Below are 21,210 nucleotides of genomic sequence, written 5' to 3' on the forward strand. Positions count from 1 at the left end.
TGTCTTGCCCTAGCAGCCCTGAGATGTGAGATGAAGGGAAAACACCCAACTGTGAGAGGAGAAAGCTTCCTGCCTCAAATCAAATTGCTATTTGTTTTCACTGTTGAGGTAGGCCAAAAGGCTGCAAAAGCAAAATCCTTTGAGAGTTGCAAGGTTTGACATTGTTAGTAGCATATATATAGGACGAAAGCAACTATATATATATCGTGTGCAGGGCATGTGGTACTGACTTTGACTTTGTGCTGGACAGATATGTGTACCCAAAAGAGCTATCCAAACAAGGACCAAAGTATGTGTTGGAGAGGAGACATCATTCCCAAAGGGTTGTGTGCCAGGTTGTGTATACTCTGAGCCTATCTCCAAGCTGCTGATTCTGTATTGGCTTATAGGGTTTCTCTAGGGGGTTGTTCTGAGGCCACAGAAGAGAGAGGATTCTGCAGGACAGGAGAGGAGAGAGAAGAACTAATGAACTAAACATAAATTCAGTTTACCATAACTCAGGGAGTACTCTGGTTCTGGTTCTGGTTCTGGTTCTGGTTCTGGTTCTGGCTCTGTAGGGACAGACTTTCTAGCAGCAGAGACAGGGATCTCCCAAGTGCCATATATCTGTTTCTGGAAAGTCCCCCAAAATGAGAAGCTGTTCTGGAGAATCTCTGGCTGAAAGGATAATATGCTGTGCTTTATAGCATAGGCTTATCCACCAACATAGGCTCACCCACCAAATAATATTTCACTAAGCTGCCTGAGAACTATGCAGCAGTGTCTCTATTTTACAGGTGTGCAAACTGAAGTGTGAGAAAGTCAAGTGATTTCCTCAAGACCACCCAATGAGTGAATGTCAGGGCCAGAACTGGAACTCAGGTGTGTCTGGCTTCCAGCCCAATGTTTATGCCTTTATAATGCACTACTCTGTTTAACAAGTGCTTATGGCTGAATTTGTTTTTCACCCACTCATTTTGGCTCAGGGAATGAGGCAATAAAAGTAAGCCTGTAACTTGGCTTTGCTGCATGGCTGCCACAAAAGGTCCTGTCAAAGCCAGGGCTGAATTTACACCGAGGTTCTGGCAGTGAGTGGGGTTAGTGTCTGGGGGCACTTGTACACGTGACGGGGGTTTAATCCCCAAAGTTTTATTTTATGCCCCCTAAATTGAAATGGTGTATTTTTAATTGAAACCCATCATTTCAATTTTTCTGTCATGTTACAGCAAAGGGCTCAGTCTTTTTTTCTTTTTTGTCAGAGCTGGAGCCTGCCTGCAGCCAGGGGGAAGCTGCCATTGGGTAGAGTAGCCTCTGAACTCCAGGGGAAACCAGTCCTTCCCTACGCAGCTGCGGTACCCCCCTGGGGCCACCCAGGTAGGCTGCTAGCAGGTGAGTGCTCCCTCAGCCAGAGGCAGCACCCAGCCCAATCCAACTCTTCCCCGAGCTCACCTGCTGGAAGCCTTCCGGGTGCTCCCCTGATAGGCTTGCGGCAGCCAGGCACCTGCTGAAGGCTGCAGCTGCGAGGGGCCCAATCCTTTTTTTCTGTGGAGCCTGCCTGCCTCCACCATGGCCGGGGGGGCAAGCTGACAGCTGTATCGTTGTACTTTACAGCATTGTAAAATAAACTACATCCACGTGGAGTTTAGTTTGCAATGATGCAAAGTCCTTTAAAACCCCCAAAACTGGTACACATGTAATGTTAGGCCACACAAATTGCATTTTTGTCACATGTGCATTGTGACAACCATCACGTGTACAACCTGAACCTCAGGTGGAATTCAGCAGTTTCCAACCTGAATCCACATTGACCTTGACAATTGTACAAAGCATGATCCTGTGCTATAATGCCAGGTTCACATAACAATCAAGCTACCACTACCAAGACACAAGCATGGGAAGCAGAAGAAATAGTCAAAAAGAAATTGATTTTCTCATACACCCCTTATCCTATTCATTACAGATGGTTCACTGGCTTTGTCGCCTTCTTCCATTCATTTATTCTTTCATCTCCTCCCCACCCGTCCTCATTCTTTTACAGTCTCTTAACTCAGCATTTCCCTCATGCCTAAGAAATGTTCCCTATAAGTCTTAGTTAGCGTGCCCTGGTTTGGAGCATAAAAACTGATCCCAGAAAAGGTCAACTGCGGGGTTCAGTGTTGCCTGGGAAGGTGAGTGGATCTACACTCTTGGGAAAAACCCCACTTTAATAAACTGTTTTCATTTCTATTGATATTGCTGCATCTGAGAACAGGAACTGAGCAAATAAGGTCCTGATCCAATTCCTCTGAAGTCACTAGGAATTTAGAAATTTTCCATTAATGCTACCAGGTCATAAACCAACTTGAGTGATTCCAGTAGAGTGCCTGGAAGGGTGACTCGAAATGGGCCTGAGGCACAAAGTCTAAATAGTTTGCTGTGGTCCAGAGTTCAGATTTGGTCTTGGACCAATCTTTAATCCAAGACAAACAAAGGCTGGTATATGCTGTCCCCGCTGGAATGCCTCAAGTAATGGGGTTGAAAGAGGGTTGAGGGTCAAGAGTTAAGAACTGTTTTCATGGCTTCTCTTTTGAATCTTCTCACTCTCCCTTGTATCTTTGGATGCACTCTCCTCTAAATCCAGCCTTTTGCCTTAAATGTTAATGAGAAAGTATTATATCTATTAAGGGCTGAGGCAGTTGCAGTTTTTTCCATCGCTCCCTAGGGCTAGTTCTCCTTGTCCCTTTAATCATCCACTTGTCCTTTCTCTGCACTTGTTTAGTTATGTTTTGTTTGCAGTTGCTTTGAAATGCTGAAACCGGCACAAAGAGTTCACATGATGCAAAAGTGGCATTGGCCTCAAAGCAGCTCATTTATGCAGTGGGCACCCCTTGAGACACGGTAGCTCTGCTTTCTCCGCTGGCCTTAATGGAGAGGGGAAAAAATGGGTTTCCTGCTTGTGAAAATAAAGAGATCAAGCTGGGCTGGAGGCTTCCCTTGGATGATGGGGTGAGGAAGGGCTGGCTACAGTAGAAATTCCTCTTTCATTACAAGTGCAGTCTGCAGTGTCAATACCAGTCTAAAATCCTGCTCTCCTAAAGAAATAGTGCTTGCAGGGAGTCTAAAATGCTACCTGCCAGCACTATGGCTGGGACCTCAAAGTCCTTACTTGGACAAACCTCTCCTGGCTTTGCTGGGACTTGTGCCTGAGTAATCACAGGCCAGACACTGAATAAGTTATGCTCAGTGCAATAGTCTTTGGGTCATGGTGAGAGGTGATTGAGCCTGGGGACACCATCACCTGTCCTGGCCAGTATATCATGATAGTATATGATATTCCAGCCTTTATGAAAGTAGGCACTGGGAGGTGAAGGGGAGATCTGCCTTCTGGGTTAGAAAGTTAATGAAAACACGATCCAAAGTACAGGTAGGGCAATACCTCCTCCTGTTCCCACTGGTTCCAGACGTCCACTCCCAGTGCATTATGGGGAGTTCCCAGCTGTTTGTTCAGCTCTCCAATTTGAACAGGTGCAGAGAAAGTATATTAAAATGACCAGAAAATGGAGAGCCCATTTTACAAGGAAAGTTTAACTGGTTTATTTTAACAAAATGCAGGCTCAAGGGATACTGCTTACCTAGTGGGCACATCTGTATGTGCACTTTAATACACATTAGGCTATTTTAATGTGCATTAAAGCATCACCAAAAAACTATGGGCACCTATGCACATGCAGTGAGGCTGCTCTGACATGCTGTAATTACAGCACATCTGAGCAGACTTGATTAAACAAGTCTGCTGGAGCATGGTAATTACTGTGCTCCAGCAAACTCCAGTGTCCTTTATATCAGCATTCCTCCGGTGAAAACTGGTGGTGAGGTGCTTTAACTAAAGCTCATTCGACAAGCCTTAGTTAAAGCACCCCCACCACCATTTTTCAGCATGGGGATGCTGATACACCTGATGCTTCAGGCGCTTTAATTACAGCAGCTCTCAGAGCCACTTTAATTAAAGCGCCTCCCCTCCCCCCAAAGTACATCTATAAATGCCCTATGCTTTTAGTGAATCCACATTAAAATAGGCTAATGTTCATTAAGCATCACTTAAAAACTGTGCTCTTTAGTGTATTAAGACAGGCTAATGTGCATTTTCCTAGTATCTCACAATGGAGGACACTTTTACACATGCTCTGGTGGTGGGGATGGCATCGCTTTAATTAGAGTGGCTCTGAGAACCACTCTAATTAAAGTGCCACCACATCTCATGTATTAGCATCCCCACACTTTAAAATGGTGGTGGGGGCACTTGAACTAAAGCTCCTTTGATGAGCTTTAGACCAAGTGCTCCCACCACCATTTTTAAGCGTGGGGACACTGATACATGAAATGCAGGAGGTTGCTGGAGCACAGTAATTGCCACACATCAGCAGACTGGATTAATTAAGTCTGATCCAATGTGCTGGAATTCCAGCACATTGGAGCAGCCTCACGCTCATGTAGAGGCACCCAGAGGTACTAGCTTTAATGTGCATTAACTAAATCGCATTAATGCATGTGTAGATGCACCCGCTGTCTGTAAAATACATTGGTGGGAGGTACAAACCAGGGAAAGTAAAGAACTACTGAAGCCAAAAGACAATGCTGATGCAAAGACAAAGGGGTATAAACAAGCCATGAATAAATGCAGGTTCGACAGGAATGTTGGAAATGAAATACAACATGCAAAGCTTTGCAAAAACATTTGTGGGTTACATCTGCTAACAGGAGGCTCCTGTTTCTTTTTTTATTTAAATGAATGCATAGAGTATTTAGACAGAAGGTACTTCAGTAGCTAAAGGCTCAGATGTGTTTTGGGAGTCAAGTCTTGGCCTAAACGAAGTGAAAATCCCCATTGTGACATAGATCTAATTTAGTCCATAAGCTGCAAATTTACTCTGCCTTCTGCTTGGTTTCAGAGTAACACAGCTAACTTGTGTCTACTCTTGGATGGCACTTCTCTCTCAATCCCCATTGATACAGTGAATCTTGAAAAGGATGTTTTACTTAATAACTGGCAGATCAGGACACCTCACATTTTAAGCTTTATAAAATATTGCTATTCCTTGGCATAGCAACTGCTTCCCCTGAATGAGGGCTAACAACTGTATTCCTCTGAGCAGGTGCTATATTTCCTTCAGAAGAAGAGGAAACTTAGAGCAGAGGTTCTCAAACTGTGGTCTGTGGACCACCACTGGTCCGTGAGCTCCATTCAGGTGGTCCGCAGAAAGGCTGCGGAACAATCGAGAATATCTGTACTTGTAAGATAAGACCACTGATATTAAAATATGAGTTGTGTGCTTTGATTTGTAGAACAAAAAAAAGTTTATTAAGTGGTCTGCCGAGACCCTCAGCAATTTTCAAGTTTGAGAATCACTACTCTAGAGCATTTCTGATGGCCAATGGCCACCTCATGCCCCGCTTTTTCTTGGGAATGCTTGAAGTCAATGGAATTGAGATTTCCTGCCATGGATTGTGCAGGTCACTCTGGAAACTGCTCCTTGGCAGTCTTGGTGAGGCCATGGTAGGAGCTGGGAAAGTCCAAGGGGAGGTCTGAAGTAACCCAGTGAAACACAAAGGAGAAAAAAAAAGCTTTATAAAGACTGACTAATCACAAGCACCACCCAGCTCTCAGGTATGGAAAAATGACTTGCTGCAAAAGTTGAATGCCAAACCCCCCCAGCACATGAACAGTAGTCCCGAATGTGCAGGCAGCAGGGACAAAGTGGTTTCACTGCTAGCTCACATTCCTCTTTTGTTTCTAAAAGCATTACCCAGTTGTTTTCAAGTTACATTTCCATGATGGGGCTGGAGATGAAAGGAGTTTGTGGAGATGATTGAGCTTGCTTTATCTGCTACTCGTTACTACTTCAATTAACCCTTCCCCTAGCTTTCTGAACCACCCTAAACAAGAGCGGCAGAGAGGCTGGCAGTCTGGCAGGTTCCTTTACGCTTGTTAGAACCTCCTAAGGGGTTGTCTTACTCCTAGTATGGAGTGGTTAATTTTTAATTGATGTGTTGTTTCATTTAGCGCTTGTACAGAGCTCACGCTGGGGCTCTAATTACTGCAGTCTCAGGAACACGCATCAAAACTAGTAGTTCAGCTAAACCCCAAGTTGTGATGACTCTGTGTAGACAGGAGGCCATGTCTTTGAAAGCCTTTGGGGTTTCCTATCACAGATTGTAACACAGCACAAGCTACTGTTGGACCTGCTCAGAACCACAGCAAGTTCCTCATACAAGGGATGTAGTGAAAGGGATGATGGCTGATGCATCTCTTGGCAAAAGCCCCAAGCAACCCTTGCCTTACGTTGGGCTGCTTGCCATCTCCGCAGAACTGCTTAGGCCTGTAACAAAGTCTTAGTCTACACTGGCACTTTTGTCAACAGAAGTTGCCTTTTGTGGGCACTGGTTTCCATGTGTCCACACACGTCACTGATGGAAGATGGCAACCCCCAGCCTTTTTGTCATGTGAATAAAACCACCTCCCTGAAGGCTATGAACTTGCAATAGGCATGCAGCCACTGGCATAATGCCAGAATGGACCCGCTCCAGTGGCACAGTAACATCAACAGCTGTAAAGTGAGGCATGTTCTGGTGAAACTTTCCATTGTAGACAGCCCCAGAATGCAAATAGAGATGTTTCATCTCCAGCCAGCCCAGAATTGCAGGGACACCAGGGTGGTTTTTAATGCCTCTCTGTGCTGTTTCTCCCAAAAAGCAGCTACGATCCTCCCCCAGCATCCAGAACAAAATCCTATTTTTCTTGCTGTCCCTCATATATCAAAATGATGATGAGCTTAAGTAACATAAGCAGGCTTTGGCCAAGGACCCATTTCAAGGCATGGCTTCCAGCTGTCCATAAAATTTTACAATATATGGTGCAAACATGCACTGTTTTGACACAACGTCATTTTTATTTATTTAATGTTTCTGTTAACATTTCTTATCAGCTATTATCTGCCAACCCAAAGTATTTTTTAATAAACAAGATAAAGCTCTTCTAAAGAAGAAAATTAAGGCTCAGGAACCTCTAGAAACAGAACGGTGCATTTCCACCCAGTTCAACTCTGATTTTATTCAATGCCTTGACCAGGCAAAAGGACAAATGATTCAGGGAATGAAAGGCAGCCAGCAGAAGCTGATTCGGCCTTTCTCAGCCTTCTAGTGCGTACCGTTTTGTATCCTGAGTCAATTTCAGGCACTAACCCCTATTTCATATATATAGTTAATAACGCTTTTTATTATTTATCTCTACTCATTTCTTGAATGTATGTTCTTGGGTCTTCCGGGACTATTGATTCATGCCCTAGGTTGAGGCTTCAGTAATTCAGCTTTAGTTTGCTGGAAGATAGGAGTTTTATTTGTCCCTGCTTTGACTTGCCTTAGAGAGTTTCCTGCAACCTATTAAATAACCCATTTTACAGCTTTAAACTATTTTTATACCTGTGTTTATTCTGGGATCCTCAGGCCTTCATGCTTGATCTTCCCCATCAGCTCTCTTAAAAGCTTTACCTTTGAAAGCAAATGATGGAATTTGTTCTCCCTTCCCTTTTCTCCCTGCCCTGCCCCTGCCCCTGCCCCCCCCAAACACACACACACACACTTGTGACCAGCTACCCGGCCCTGCACAGATTGTGAGGGCAGCTGAATCTGACCTGTACACAGTGTGGCTTGGGTCACATGACTGGCAAAGATGCTCCGCAATACCATGAACTAGGGATTGTGCTCAGCTTGTGAAAAGAATGGCACCACAACTAAAAGTGAGCATTTCTTCAAGATCTAACTGTACATAGAGTGAAGGAACCACAGCTTATAAGATTGCCTGATGACTTTGGCGAATAGTATACATCCTAAATATTAATTGTATCTGCAATGTGCCTCCCTGTCTTAAGTAACTGAATTATCCCCATTCCAGTAGTGCTGACCATTTGATAACCTTTAAATATTTATCCTTGCAACCTCCTGGTAAGATAGAAAAGTGCTATTATTCCCATGTTGTAGATGCAGACTACAGAAAGACCAAATCATTTGCCCAAGGCCATACAGGAAGTCTAGCTGTAGTCTTTCTAATCTATCTATAGTATCCATAGGGTGGTATATAATCACTAAAAGTAAGTTTTCCTGGAAGCAAATATGTGTTACCACATCAGATCTGAGGCCATATCCTTTTTCTCATTCTCGTGTGCCCCAGCAGTCCATGAAAGTAGGCATGAATCTCAAAGCTCAGCCCTTCCTTTTATCTTTGCATTGAAGTGAGACAGACAGTCAAGAAGATCATTTGATCTTCCAGGGCTGCAGCCTCTGGGGAGCCAGACACCACAATCAGATTTGAAATGAGCTTGGAAAGTTAACTGTGGGGCTTCATTGGCCATGAGGTTACAGGAATATTGGGTCACTAATTTGTCTTTTAAGTGAGTAAAGAGCAGCACAAGGTGAAAGTTGCCAGCCTGATAGTCCTCGCCACTGAAGAAATGTTCTTCCCTTTAGGACAGGTACAGCACAACCAGCAGATTGCAGGCAGACAACAAGTGGTAATGACTTTGGGCTTCTGCTAACCAATGGCAAATCTGAACTGGCAGCTTTGAAGTAAAATGCCTAAGACAAGCTCTCAGCATAGTATAGGCAGGTAATGATGCTTGTAGGTAATGCAAAGAGCCTTTGCCTTCTGTTCAGTGCTTCACATGTCAGTGAGGGGAGCAGAATCTGAACTGAGACTCTGTCCTGCAAAGGTAAGTATGAAGGTTACTCTAAAATCCTACTGCACAAATGCTTTCTTAGCTTGGGATACCATGATGATGGTTTCAGATGGTTTCAGACCAGATGGTTTTACCAGGCTGGCAATGGAGATACCCTTTTTCTTGGCCTTAAATGACTTGATATAGTTGAGGGTAGAAACCTGTCCATTGCACTGCAGGCAGTAGGGCTGTGTAAAGCTTTGGGTGCTGATTTGATTCAGAGGAGATTTGGCCCGATTCGGCCCAACTCCCTTCTTTAGTGTGTGTCTCATTCAAAGCACGTGACACCAGTGTCCTGGGCCTCGTATTACCTACCGCCTCTTAGTTTCCTAGTGGAGTGTAACGTTTTCTGGCTTTGTCTTCTGAAAATGCCTGAATAGCTTGGGCTAAGCACACCAGAGAGATGACTTTCTTCTGGTGTGATATCAGCTGATTAAGCTGCCCTGGGCCATCAGCAAACCCTTGATGTTAGGTTGCTGAATTTAAAGGGCTAGTCTGACAGCTTGAAGCCATCGTGTGGCACTTCATTGGGGTTAGTAGGGTCTGTGTGCCTGGGATTCGGTGAATTTATTCCACTGCCATAATCATTAGTTTCCCTGGTACGTACCAGGTGGTGATGGGAACTACCATTCTCCCATGAAAATGTGCCTGCACAGATGACATCTGCCCGAGTCCCCAAGCTAGTTGTTCTCTGACCTGGATGCCACCGTAAATGCTGATGTAGCTATGCTGGTTGAACTCTGTAACAGGTGGCATCTTGACACCATACCAGGGTCAAGTATGTTCCAATTACACAATGTTTCCACTGCCCACTAACTGAATGCAAATCTAAAGGAGCAGCATCTGAAACATGAGTCACATCAGATAGACCTCAGTGTGACCCTAGCTTGAACTTTGACCTTTCCTGAACACTTGAAGAAGACAGTTGCCAAACGTAAAACATGTAATGACCTCTCCAGTAATCTAGCAGCCCCTACATAGTGTATACGCTCATGCAGTCCAGATGTCCTCACTGGCCAGCTGCTATTCACTGCAGAACATTGTTCCCAAGATTGGTGCTGTTTGCCAGTCACAGGGCTTGTTGATTTAGGATTACATTCAGCCATGCTCGTCCTGTTGAGGACATTTCAGCCCACATCACCATTGCTGCTAAAGGAAAACTCCAAAGTACCATCCCCAGATCCATTGTAAGGACACAGGTCTTAACCTATTGGAGGAAATCCATGCTACTCCCAGTTTGCCACTGTATAGTGACTTCTTCAATACACCTACAGTTGTCATGAGATGTCCCCAACCTCAAAACAGGTACTTTTTTATGTCTGTTTTGAACCAGAATAAATACACATGCCTGGAGGCCCTGACCTAGCCCAACGGCCTCCGAAACAGCCTGCTTTCTTACTAGCAAAGGCTAGGCTGGAATAGGAGCATGAGGTACCTCCAGCTCTGATAGAAGAGAAAGCAGACCTAGCTGTTAGACACCCAGACATTGCCATGTGATACTGAATATTTCCCCATTAACGTGTCAGACTCTGCCTTCAGCACAAAAGAAACAGCTGCCTGTTTTTCCCCCTTGACCCAGCCTATAGTTTACTTCTCAGATGCTGGAATGTGCCTGAAAAGCCCACACTCAACCTAGAGCCAATCCAAGGAACTGCAGTTTCTTCTGCAAGTGGCCCCCTCTTGTAATTTAAGATGCAGCAAGGGGACAAATGATGGTCTGCAGCTGTTAGAAGTGTCCCTTGGATCTGTTTTATAGTCTAGGCTGGATGTAGATCTCTTCCAGAGCCTTCTGGGAAAGCTCCAATTTTTAGGAAAGATTCATGGACTTTGCTTCAGCTCTTAAACACTTTGAATCACATTGATTAACTCCAGGGAGTTTTGCCAAGATTTAGGGCCTTCACTTTCCCCAGAACACATACCCCACATATACCAGTAAATCTGATAAAAAGCTAGTCAGTCCCCAGGGCTCATTCAGCAGATAGATAGCCAGGGACATCGCCAGCATTTGCTGGGTTTTTTTAGCTCCAACTGGCTGTTAAATGAGACAAGATTTTGTTCCTTTAATTTGGAAAAATACCTGTGATACAAGCAATATCAGCCTGGAGAAAAATAAGGCAGTCATGGCTTGGGGCGTGGCAGACAGCTGGACTGTAATCTTTTCAAAACAGGGATCATGAATAAAGTGTCTAGCAGACTTGGAGCACTGCAACTAATGATATTCATTGCAGCTCACAGGATATGTTCGCTATGAAGTTAGTCAGTTGGAGGTTACTTCTAGAGTATGTGACAGTCAAGAAAAGGAAGGGGCTTTGCAGTCCTATCTCCTGAACACATCATCATTTACTCCTGAACCTACTTCGAGCTTTGTCTTCACATTCTTGTTACAGCTATGTTCAAAATCAGGGGAAGCGAATGCATAAGCTTGGGTCCCTAAGGCAGAAGAGGGGTGGAAGAGTGAATGAAGCCACTCATCCTAGGCTCCATCTTTGCTAGAGGCAATGAAAAGCACTAAAAATTACTCAGCCACAGGCCACAACATCTTAACGGTGCTTGTACACATGACAGGGGTTTAGTCCTCAGAGTTTCATTCTATGAACCCTAAATTGAAATGGTGTTTTTTTAATTGAACCCCACCATTACAATTTTTCCATCATGTTATGGCAAGGGGCCCAATCCTTTGTGGGGGTGAGGTGCTGATGGGCCGAACTGCCCCTGAGCTGCGGGGTGCCCTTGTCCTTCCCTCCGCAGCAGCAGCGCTCCTCAGGGCCACCCAGGCAGGCTGCTGCGGGCCAAGTGCTGCCCCAACTTGAAGGCAGGACCCAGCCCAATCCAACTCTTCTCCAACCCCAAGCTGAGGCAGCACCCGGCTCACGAGCCGCCTGCCCACCCAGGTGGTTCCAGAGGGCGCTGGTGCCACAGAGGGAAGGACCAGGGTCCCCTGCAGCTCAGGGGCCACTCGGCCAGCAGGTAGCTGGCCCCCTGGCTGTGGGAGGCTCTGCCAAAAAAAAAAATAAAAAAAGGATCGGGTCCCTCACTGCTTCTGCCTTCAACAGGCTCCTGCAGGCAGCAGGACACCTGGGGCTGCCCGGGAATGGGCTGGCTTGTCCCTGGGGCAACACAGAAAGGTGGCAGGAGGGTGGCTGAGTTTGTTGGCAGCCAGAGAAGGAGACAGGGATGGCGCATGGGGTGCTGGAAGCCCAGGCCATCTGCCATCTGGCCAAGTGCTGCCAGTTTGGAGGCTCCTCATCCAACCCCTCCTTGAGCCCGCTCAAGCTTCCAGCATCTGGTGCACTGTCCCTGCCGCCTACTCTGGCCGCCAGCAAACCCAGCCAACCTGCTGCCACCTCCCTGTGCCGCCCCAGGGGCAACCCAGCCCATTCCTGGCAGCCCTGCATGTCCTGCCAGCCACAGAAGCCCACTGAAAACAGAAGCAGCAAAGGGCACGATCCTTTTTTTCTGTAGAACCTGCCCACCTCTCCCACAGCTGGGGAGCGGGGGGAAGCTGACAGCCGCATCATTGCAATTTGCAGTGTTGCAAACTAAATTGCATTAGGATGCAGTTTAGTTTGCAACTATGCAAACTCATTAAAAAACCCCAACACTCTTGCATGTGTATAGTGTGACACTATTAAGCCACACAAAGTGACCTTTTCTTCATGTGTACATGGTAATGGCGTCACATGTACAAGTGTCCTAAGGAGCATGTGTTATAGCTGAGGTGAAGTGCCTTTCTACAGGAGTGTTAGCAGTAGAAAATCTTGAATGACAAGCTGGGGCCATTCACACTGCGTTGTGTTCCATAGTAGCAATTGATTCACTGATACTGCTTCCCTGGCCCTAATAAAAGGGGAGAGCATGGAACTATTTAGCTTGAGCTGAAGTATGCTTTTGACATAATTAGCTGCAGGGTATTAGAGAACAAAGCTCATGGTGAGATCTCTTTGATGCTCCAACTGGCTTTTCAAAGCTGTTTGATGGAAAGTAACTCAGCAAAGTGGAGACTTGAATTATCAAGTCTGTCCTAATTGCAGGCAATGAACTGCACCTCAGAGAAAACTGAAGTTTCAGGGAGCAGTGGAGTCTGACTTGTGATGCTGGAATTAGTCGTGCCCAGGTCTCTTCTGTTTTCTTTGGCATTCCTCATGTTGGACTTTCCCAGTTTTCCCTGTGCACTTCACTAGTTTTTCCCTCCACCGTCTGTACCATTCTTGAGAATGGAAGTGGTGTCAGTCCCTAGAGCAGAAGGTCCCACTCCACCTCCTTTTGAGGCCACCAACATCTTAGAGGAGCAGGAAGACTTAGCTTAGCCATGTCTCCCTCCTGATCCTCTCTTGTTCCATTTAGTCCTTCCCCATGCTCAGTGGAGGATTATTCCCCATGGTCTACTCATCAGCATTTTCCCTCCTCCTAAATGATACAGAAGCCACCATTCCATAGTTTCATGCATCACAAACTTTTTTGTCTCATTAGGGAGCAACGGGAAAATTGGCTGGAAATGTTCTGACCAGCTCTGGAGACCTGATTTTTAATCCAACACCAGTTTATTTTATGCCTTCTTGGAATATCTCTGAACAGATCAGGAAAAACAGCATCCGTATGACCTCCTGGTGGAGGGTCATTCACTTGACAGTCACCTTCACTTTTGCATCACTCAATTTGGGAAAGTGCAGCAGGCCTGACACCTAAGGCCAACAGCAGTGATGTTTTTGATCATCTGAGGGGACACCGACCAGAAGCTGGTGTTGGGTTTTGTGTCGTTTGTGGACCTTATTAGACTTTTGGGTAGTAGAGAAAGGAACTGATTTGACAGTGCTGGAGAGTGACAGGCTCAAGTTATCCTCAGAACAGGCAGAGCATGGGCAGCAGTAGGGCTCCTCCTACCCAGTCCTACCAGTGCGCTGCCTTACCCACTACCTGGAGAGCCAAGGCATTAAGCTACAAAGGGTACATTTGACCTCAGTGGCCCAGATGAAATACTCTGGCAGGTTCTCTCTGCTCCTGTGAGGTTTTTCAGCAGTAATTCACCTAGCAGATAACAGTGACTTTGAAAATGAATTATGAGACACCCCCCACCCCCCTCCTTAAGCCAAAAGCTTCCCTCTTCCAAGACAGTAGTCACAGAACCGCTGTCAGAAGATCATGTTCTGGTCACTAATGACTTATGCTGAATTCTTCTTCAAAGCAAAGACATTTTGGAATAGTTTTCTGCAAGCATTTGAAAGCCTGGAGGATATTTCCTGAATGGTCTCCAAAGTCCCAGACCAAATTATTTGTTGGAGAAGTAGTGAAGGGCTGTTAAATTGTTCTCTCTTTTGGGAGCATCGAAAATGTGAAGAATTTCTGTTTATTTATGAAAAATATGTATAACCTAGTTTTCCCTTTCCCTTTTGTACTGATACTTACTAGGGCTGAGGGAATCCATATCTACTCTGGAGCAGAGGGGGAAAGCTGGTGGGCATGTCTATATTGATCTGAATTAACATTAAAGAATGTAGTTATCTCAGACATATTATGACGCGTAAAAACTGGACCATTCATTTCATGTCTAGCAGCTAAGAGATGCAGAACATATGAAAACAGCATGACTAGACTGTGAAACAAATAACTAAAGTTTGTGGACACTGTGATAAAAACACTAAGACCTAATGCATTGAGGGAGGTGAAACTTGGTGCAGGTTGGACCAGAGAGGCAATATAGACACATGCAGAAGCTTTGCTACTCTTGCCTAATATATGTCATCTTGTTTTGAAAAGACTGTCTTGAGTTGTGGTAAATGTAGGCTGGCTGTTGGGCTCCCAAAGGGAAAGACTTGCGAGCAGGAATTTAGGTTTTTTCAGACTTGCTGAAATAGCCACCTTGAGACACTAATGGTAAAGCCAAGGCAAGGGTCCAGGCTTGGAACACCAGAGTCTTGGGGCTTTCCTGTGTGAAAGATGGAGTTGTAGGGCCTAGCACTAAAAAGAGTGTGACCCCTACGAGATGTATGAAGACCAAAGGCAAGCGTACTCTGTGGAGAGAGGCAGAATTGCCCAATAAGCAGAAGGACAAATGGAGGGTTGTATTAAATAGCTCATAGATGTGGCAAGACATCTCCTCATGCCCCAACCATGCCAAGTTCCCCCCCATCTGCTGTTCTTAGACCCTACTGGAAGACTGAGAGACAGCTGCACTATGAAGGTTTCATGATCCAGATGGGCTGGCATTTAGAAAGTCCCACTGGCAAGTCATGCTAGACAGGAGTGGCTTGACATTCAGAGAGGCATTAAACAGACAAGTTTCTTTGGGAGAATCTGATATCTTTTATTAGACCAACTTAAATAGTTGGAAAAAAATGTTTAGCAAGCTTTCAGGTTTAAAAACCCTTTGTCAGACTGAGGAAGTCTCTGCAGTTTGTGTGTGCTCTTCCTGAATGGAGTGAATAGTAAAGAAGCCAGAGGTTGGTCTGCATGCAAGACAGGCAGTCAGTGAGGATGTAAATTGAGGAGTCAGTGGGTGAGATGGGGGTAAGGAGAAGAGGGATAATGTAGCAGTTAAATAGTGGAAAGGTACACCAACTGCAGAGACTTCCTCAGCCTGATGAAGGGTTTTTAAGCCCGAAAGGTTGCTAAAAAAATTCATCCAAGTATTTAAGTGAGTCTAATAAAAGATATCAGATTCACTCAAAGAACCGTGTCTGCCTATGTCCTTAGACCAACGCAGCTACAACCCATACCCCTGTAACACGGAGAGGCATTAAAGCATTCTGGCATTAACAGAATTAATAACACAAAGGGGCCCTTTGTGACGTCATTCTCATATAAAATACGCTCAGGGAAGGAGGAGAAGCCTACTGTAATGCTGTTTTTAACTGTCTTGCTCTCCCTTGGCAGACTCTCTTAGGATTCATCCCAGGCTGGACAGCCACACCTGCCCCTTGGGACAGTTCCCCTGTGGCAACCTATCTGTCTGCTTACCCCAGCTCCTACACTGCAATGGGGTGAAGGACTGTGACAACGGTGCTGACGAAGAGAACTGTGGTAATGAGCAAAACGCGTAGCCTTCTGGCTCTTTCTTTGCCTTCTTGCCATTAGGAAAATGTCCTGCAAAATAATGAATTGTTGGATCTGGAAACACCAAGATCCAGGGCCTTCAACATATTAGAGTTGTTAACGCTGAATTCTTATTTATGCAATCGAAGGCGTTACTCCTCCCAAAATTCAGCCCAGGAAAGGATATTTAATGGTGGCAGGCACCTCTTAGCAGGGTGTTCACCTACAGCCTAGCGCTATCCCACTGCTAAAGTAATTAGTAGAAAATGAACAGACTCATTTAAGTGAAAACCACAAGAATATATTATAATACTAACAGATAACAACAACAATAAGAATATATACAAGAAATATGTTACAGTGGTGAGTGGAAAATTAGAGAGAGAGAGAAAACAGAGAGACAGAAAGCAGCCCCTTGTCCATGTACTTGCAGCTACGTGGCTGGACCCACACAGGCAGCTTCACTGACACCAGCTCTCAACTGCTGTGCTCACAATTAAGTCTGTGAAGACTCCCCAGGAGATTTCCCCCTTTTCTAGGTACTCTTTCTCCTTTGTTAAGGGAAGGGTAATACTTCACCATTCACAGGGTGCTGGCCAACTAGTACGGTACTGGTCTGTTGCTGGAACCCAAGTGGTTACTGGGGACCCTTGCTCCACCCAGATTACACACACAACTACAATCCCTTCTCTCCTCAGAGGCCCATACACAGATCCAAGCTCTCCACAGACATTAACCCGTTTGCACGTCACCACACACCTCACTTTCCGAGACTCACTCACACGTGGATCCAGAGAGGCTCACCACCCGCAGACTCGCACCATACCACATATACAGACTCGCAACTCACTCCACACACACACCGGAGCTGAGCCCAGACCCCTTTATGTCCCTAAATCACACCACATATGCCATCCAATCACATCTCTAGGGCTCACGTCACTCATCTGCTCAGCCAACTGATGTGTCCATCAATCGTCTCTTCGAAACAAACTGATCAGTTCCTATGCTCTAGGCCAATCATTGTTCATTCTATCTCAGAGATGTTTGCCACCTTTTTGGCACCAAAACTCCTGTCATTAAGCCCCTACTGTGCATGCTTAATATATGGTAATGGGTCAGTACCTTATTAGAGATAGAAAGTTCACTTATTCTCGAGGCTTCAGGACCTTTTATTCACAGCACTTGTGCAGACTTTATCTATGTAACTTATTACTCAAGCTTCTAAACTATCACATAACTTGCTAGTAGGCCAGAGGATGTACTACTGTGTGGCTTGCAGAGTAGATGCAGCCCATTGAGAACATGCGGGCCTGGAAGACTGCCCATAGACTCTTTTAATCAGGTTATCCTTGAAGTTGTAAACATGCCAAGGGTCTAAAGGTCCTTCTGGCCTTCTAATGATCACACAGAAGTTTAGATAAAAGGGTTATCAGCCAGGGATCACCTCAAGGCTGAACGTCTTACCGCTGGTAATTTCAGTGGAAGGATTCCCGCACCCAGAAGCAGGAGAAAGCCAAGGGTGCAGTAGGATCTGGGGCTTGGGACCTGTTGTCTGCTACTGCTTCCCATCTCACAAACACATTGGCAGGACCTGATATAAATTAGAGGTGGCCCCAAGTCACATATTATGGGTCTGAGGCAGAGTAGGAATGCCCTGTATTTCAAGATAATTGGATCTGGGAGTCTGTTGTGGAACTCCAAGTTCAGAAACCAGGATCAGTTCAGATGCTAAACTCCCTCCTTGTCTAAGCATGTCCATGATGGGTTTTCACTTTAGACCCTGCTCTCAGGTCTTTGGCATAAACAGAAGGTGGTTTCCTGAGTTAGATTCAAGAACTGGATTGGGCTGAGCAAGGTTGGGGAAAACTGGGCACAGAGGAGTAAACAAGTAAGAAAGGGAAGTGCTGGACAAACCCACTTGCTTCCCCCCAGATCTAACTGCTGTCCTTGCTGTTTCTTGTTGCAGTGGATAACAGTGGGTGGCTGCAGATCCTGGGTGGCATGCTCAGTACTAAAAGCAGCAAGGCCAGGAGGGAAGAGGAGACCATGGACTGCAGTGAGTACACTCCTCACATTGCCTGTCTGCCATACCGTAGCAGAGCATCTTCTCTCTCCTCATGATGCTACTGCCCCAACCCTTCTGCGCCTCTCCCTGCAGCCTCATTTGTGTTCCCCTGATTTACTTTCTTTCACTTTCTCTTTCTCGCTCCTTTTCACCCTATGACTCCAGTGTCACCTTGTGACTCTGCAGGGAGTTGTCAGCCCTTGGGGGCTTGTCTATACCGTGATAGCAGCATGTTCCAGGAGTGTCTGACTGAGCATGACGTACCCACCTGAGTCCACTGATGAACTGAAGAGCCAGAAGTTTGTCAACAAGGCTGCTCAAGCCTTGTCCCCAGTGCCTGGCTCTCGAGTCCTTGGCCTCCAGTGAGCCTGAAGCTGGCACTGGGGATAAGCCTTGAGCCTCCTCATCCATGAACTTCAGCTCTGGAACATGTCAACAGCACTGGGCAGGAAAGACTTACCCAGTTTCATCCTTCCCAGGACTGCCCACTGGCATGGCACAGGCCAGTCCTGGGAACTAGAGAAGTCTTGCTCCAAACTCAGACTGAGCTTTGCTGTGGCTTGGGAAAGCTTGGCTTGCTTCTTTCCAGCTCCCGTGCATATGACCCAGGATTTATGCAGTCCCTGATTCTAGCCAGGACAAAATATGCTGAAGTACCTCAACCAAGGGATGTCCTCATGAAATTCTCAGCCCAGACATGACACCGTTTATCCCTCCCTTCTCTGCTTTCATTTCCCCTCACACAATCTGGCCTCTCCTTTCCCACCCCTTCTTCCTAGCCCTCCCCAGTTTTTCTTTAGAAGCCTCTTGGCCATTCCCTTCCCTGGGACTTACACCTCCGCATGCCTAATCAGCATGGTACCACCTCTGTGCACCTGTGTCCCTTGGCCTGCCTATCTGCATGTCCACACATTGTCATCCTGTCCGTCTCCAGTCTCAGACTGTCTCCTGTGCTTGTTCCAGTGCTTGATCTCTTCCCAGAGCAATGCCAGTGCTGGGCGAAAAATATAGACTGCACCGGCCACGGCCTGCGCACCGTCCCTTTGGTGTCCTCCAATGTGACAAAGCTGTGAGTAATGGTGGCCACCACAGGATAAATGTGTCCCTTTCGGTGTGAATGGGTGGGAAATTCGTGCTGACAGTTCACACTATAACTCTGACTGGGCTGGATAATCACAGGAAAAGTGCCATCAAGTGGTAAGGCTGCAGGGGAACCTTGCTCAGGGATAACGGGGGAGATTTGTGCCAGTCACCTTACTAAGTTATCTGGGTGTGCTCACTGGAAGAACGTGTCTTATTGATCAAGGATGCCCCTGATTGAAACCCCAGGTGATCAATCTCTACCTTCCCCTAGCTTCCACATGGAACAGTATATGATGCAGCTGCCAGGAAGAGAAGCTGTAGAGATTTTCAGTTATTAATAGCTGGGTTGGTGCCCTGCAACTTCTAAGCCTCTTCTTGCCAAAACCCAGGATGTATTTTCCCACAGTAGATCCAGTTACAAGTGTCTTCTATATAGAGAAGATAAAGATTAATATGAATTTCCCTTTCTTTTCCTTGTGTCAGGCTGGTGCATCTTTACTTGAATAGTTAGAATTAGTTAACTCTCCTGAATTTCTGCAGCCCCTCTCCTCTTGCAATGAATATGGTACAAGTTCTTGTCACAGTCCCATGTCCAAAGAACCTTAAACCTAGCTTTAAAGGTGTGCATGCCCAGGTTTTGGGGCCATTTGCACCTTTAGCATCTCCCTGGCATGTGCAAGTGCTAGCATGAGCCCTGCATCACCACGCCAGACAACTGTCTTCTCAATCTAGGTACACACAGGTGCCACCTGCATAAGTAACTCAGTGAAGCTGGAGTGCTCAAAAGGCCCAGATGTACTGAATGATGCTGGCAAAGTACTGGTAAAAAGGTTTTGTTGCTACTGTGACTGCAAATGCAAGTCTTGAGCAATCGTTGGCTTGCAAGCTACTAAAGAAGACAGGAATTGCTTTACCAAGAGAAGACGTTCAGGGGCAAGGAAGACATGTAATTCTAAATCTGTCTCTTTCTAGTTCCTGTATTTGTCCCTGATTTGTTTCCTCTTCTCCCTAGGGATCTGAAGAACAATAAAATCTACCTGCTGGTGGACAACCAGTTTGTTGCATACAAGAATCTGGAGAAGCTGTAAGTACCACCCTTTGGAAGTACAGTATAGACAATATGTCAAGTCAGCAGCAAGGGGCTGTGTATAAGAGAACATAAAGCCATGAAGATTCTGGCCTCTTTCATGTAACCAAACCTCTGTGTCCAGAGATAGCAATTTTTCTGATTCTAGTAACACCCCAACCATTTTCCTGTGGTAAAGCACTTGCCATTGGAGGTAGACAAGCAGAATATGTGAGGGCTGGGTAAGCCCTTTTTTTGCTGCTGTTCTTGAAGTCATTTGTGGGCTTTGCTTGCCCAGTGCCCACTGAGGCCACCGCATGTCTTTTATAGGCATCAATGGCCCTTATTGCACTGCTTCCATTCTGCTGCACTGAGCTGGCACTCAGTAATCAAACAGGCCCAGCAAAGTGGAATTAATGTTTGCCCACATAACATGTCATGCATGCACAGGGGAAGCAAGGGTCCAAGTCTAAAATGTCTATTAAATGACTGAGGAGAGAAGAGCAAATAGTAGGTCTCTATTCTGGAAGATTCTGAAGTTTTTCTACAAGTCATTTCACTTGAGTAAACAAGACATTTCCAGTCTGACACAGCTGGCTGGTTTATGATCTGAGATCACTCCAAATGCAAGAGAACAGATTTCATTCTTATAGGTTGGATGCCAGCCCACGCTACAAGCTGGAAGCAATAATACTGCACTTGTCTCTAGTGCCTAAGGATCTCAGAGTAGCCGTTAATTATTTCCTAGCAGTTGTGCTCTCAACCTCTCTCCCCTTAGTGAGGGACATTGAAGCAGAGACAGAGGAGCTGTCTTTCCCAGAGTCGCATAGAAAACCTCTGGCAGGCTAAGGGATAGAGCCTAGAACTTTGTCCAGGACCCCACTTCCCTCCATGTGGTGGACCTGATCAGTCCTCCCTGGGAGCTAAGGTTACTGGGCAAGACACTGTTTCCCTTCCTAACCATCATCTCCCTGCCCAGTGGGCACTACTGTTGCTCTTCTGCAGGTCTGCACTTCTTTGTTAGCAGCCTAAGTTTGTTCTCCTTCCCTCAGGGCCTGCCTGGGCTGGGCACACATTGTTTTCAGTGCTAAGTTCATGGTGCTTGTTCTCCGTTCTGTTTTCATACAGGCTCTTACAGCACAACAAAATCCGGTTGATATCCACTCATGCGTTTGCAGGGCTTTCTGGATTGAAAATGCTGTGAGTGAAGTGTTTCATGTTACAGGGCACAGGGAAAG

The 21,210-nt window shown here is 45.9% G+C and overlaps 1 protein-coding gene across 4 annotated transcripts in view; it reads left to right on the forward strand.

Moving 5' to 3' along the window:
* The window catches only part of LOC102377168 (relaxin receptor 1-like), a 47,910-nt gene that overhangs the window by 1,191 nt on the left and 25,509 nt on the right, over positions 1 to 21,210 (forward strand). For 3 of the 4 annotated variants that reach the window (XM_014518450.2, XM_025200114.1, XM_025200112.1), the window contains exons 2-6: positions 15,597 to 15,743; positions 17,725 to 17,814; positions 18,787 to 18,892; positions 19,919 to 19,990; positions 21,101 to 21,172. In XM_014518450.2, coding sequence (XP_014373936.2) covers positions 15,597 to 15,743; positions 17,725 to 17,814; positions 18,787 to 18,892; positions 19,919 to 19,990; positions 21,101 to 21,172 — 487 coding nt within the window. The remainder of the gene's footprint in view (positions 1 to 15,596; positions 15,744 to 17,724; positions 17,815 to 18,786; positions 18,893 to 19,918; positions 19,991 to 21,100; positions 21,173 to 21,210) is intronic. The other variant, XM_025200111.1, reaches the window with a different exon arrangement.

The sequence above is a fragment of the Alligator sinensis genome, unplaced genomic scaffold (genome assembly GCF_000455745.1).
Source record: "Alligator sinensis unplaced genomic scaffold, ASM45574v1 scaffold809_1, whole genome shotgun sequence".
Lineage (NCBI taxonomy): Eukaryota > Metazoa > Chordata > Crocodylia > Alligatoridae > Alligator > Alligator sinensis.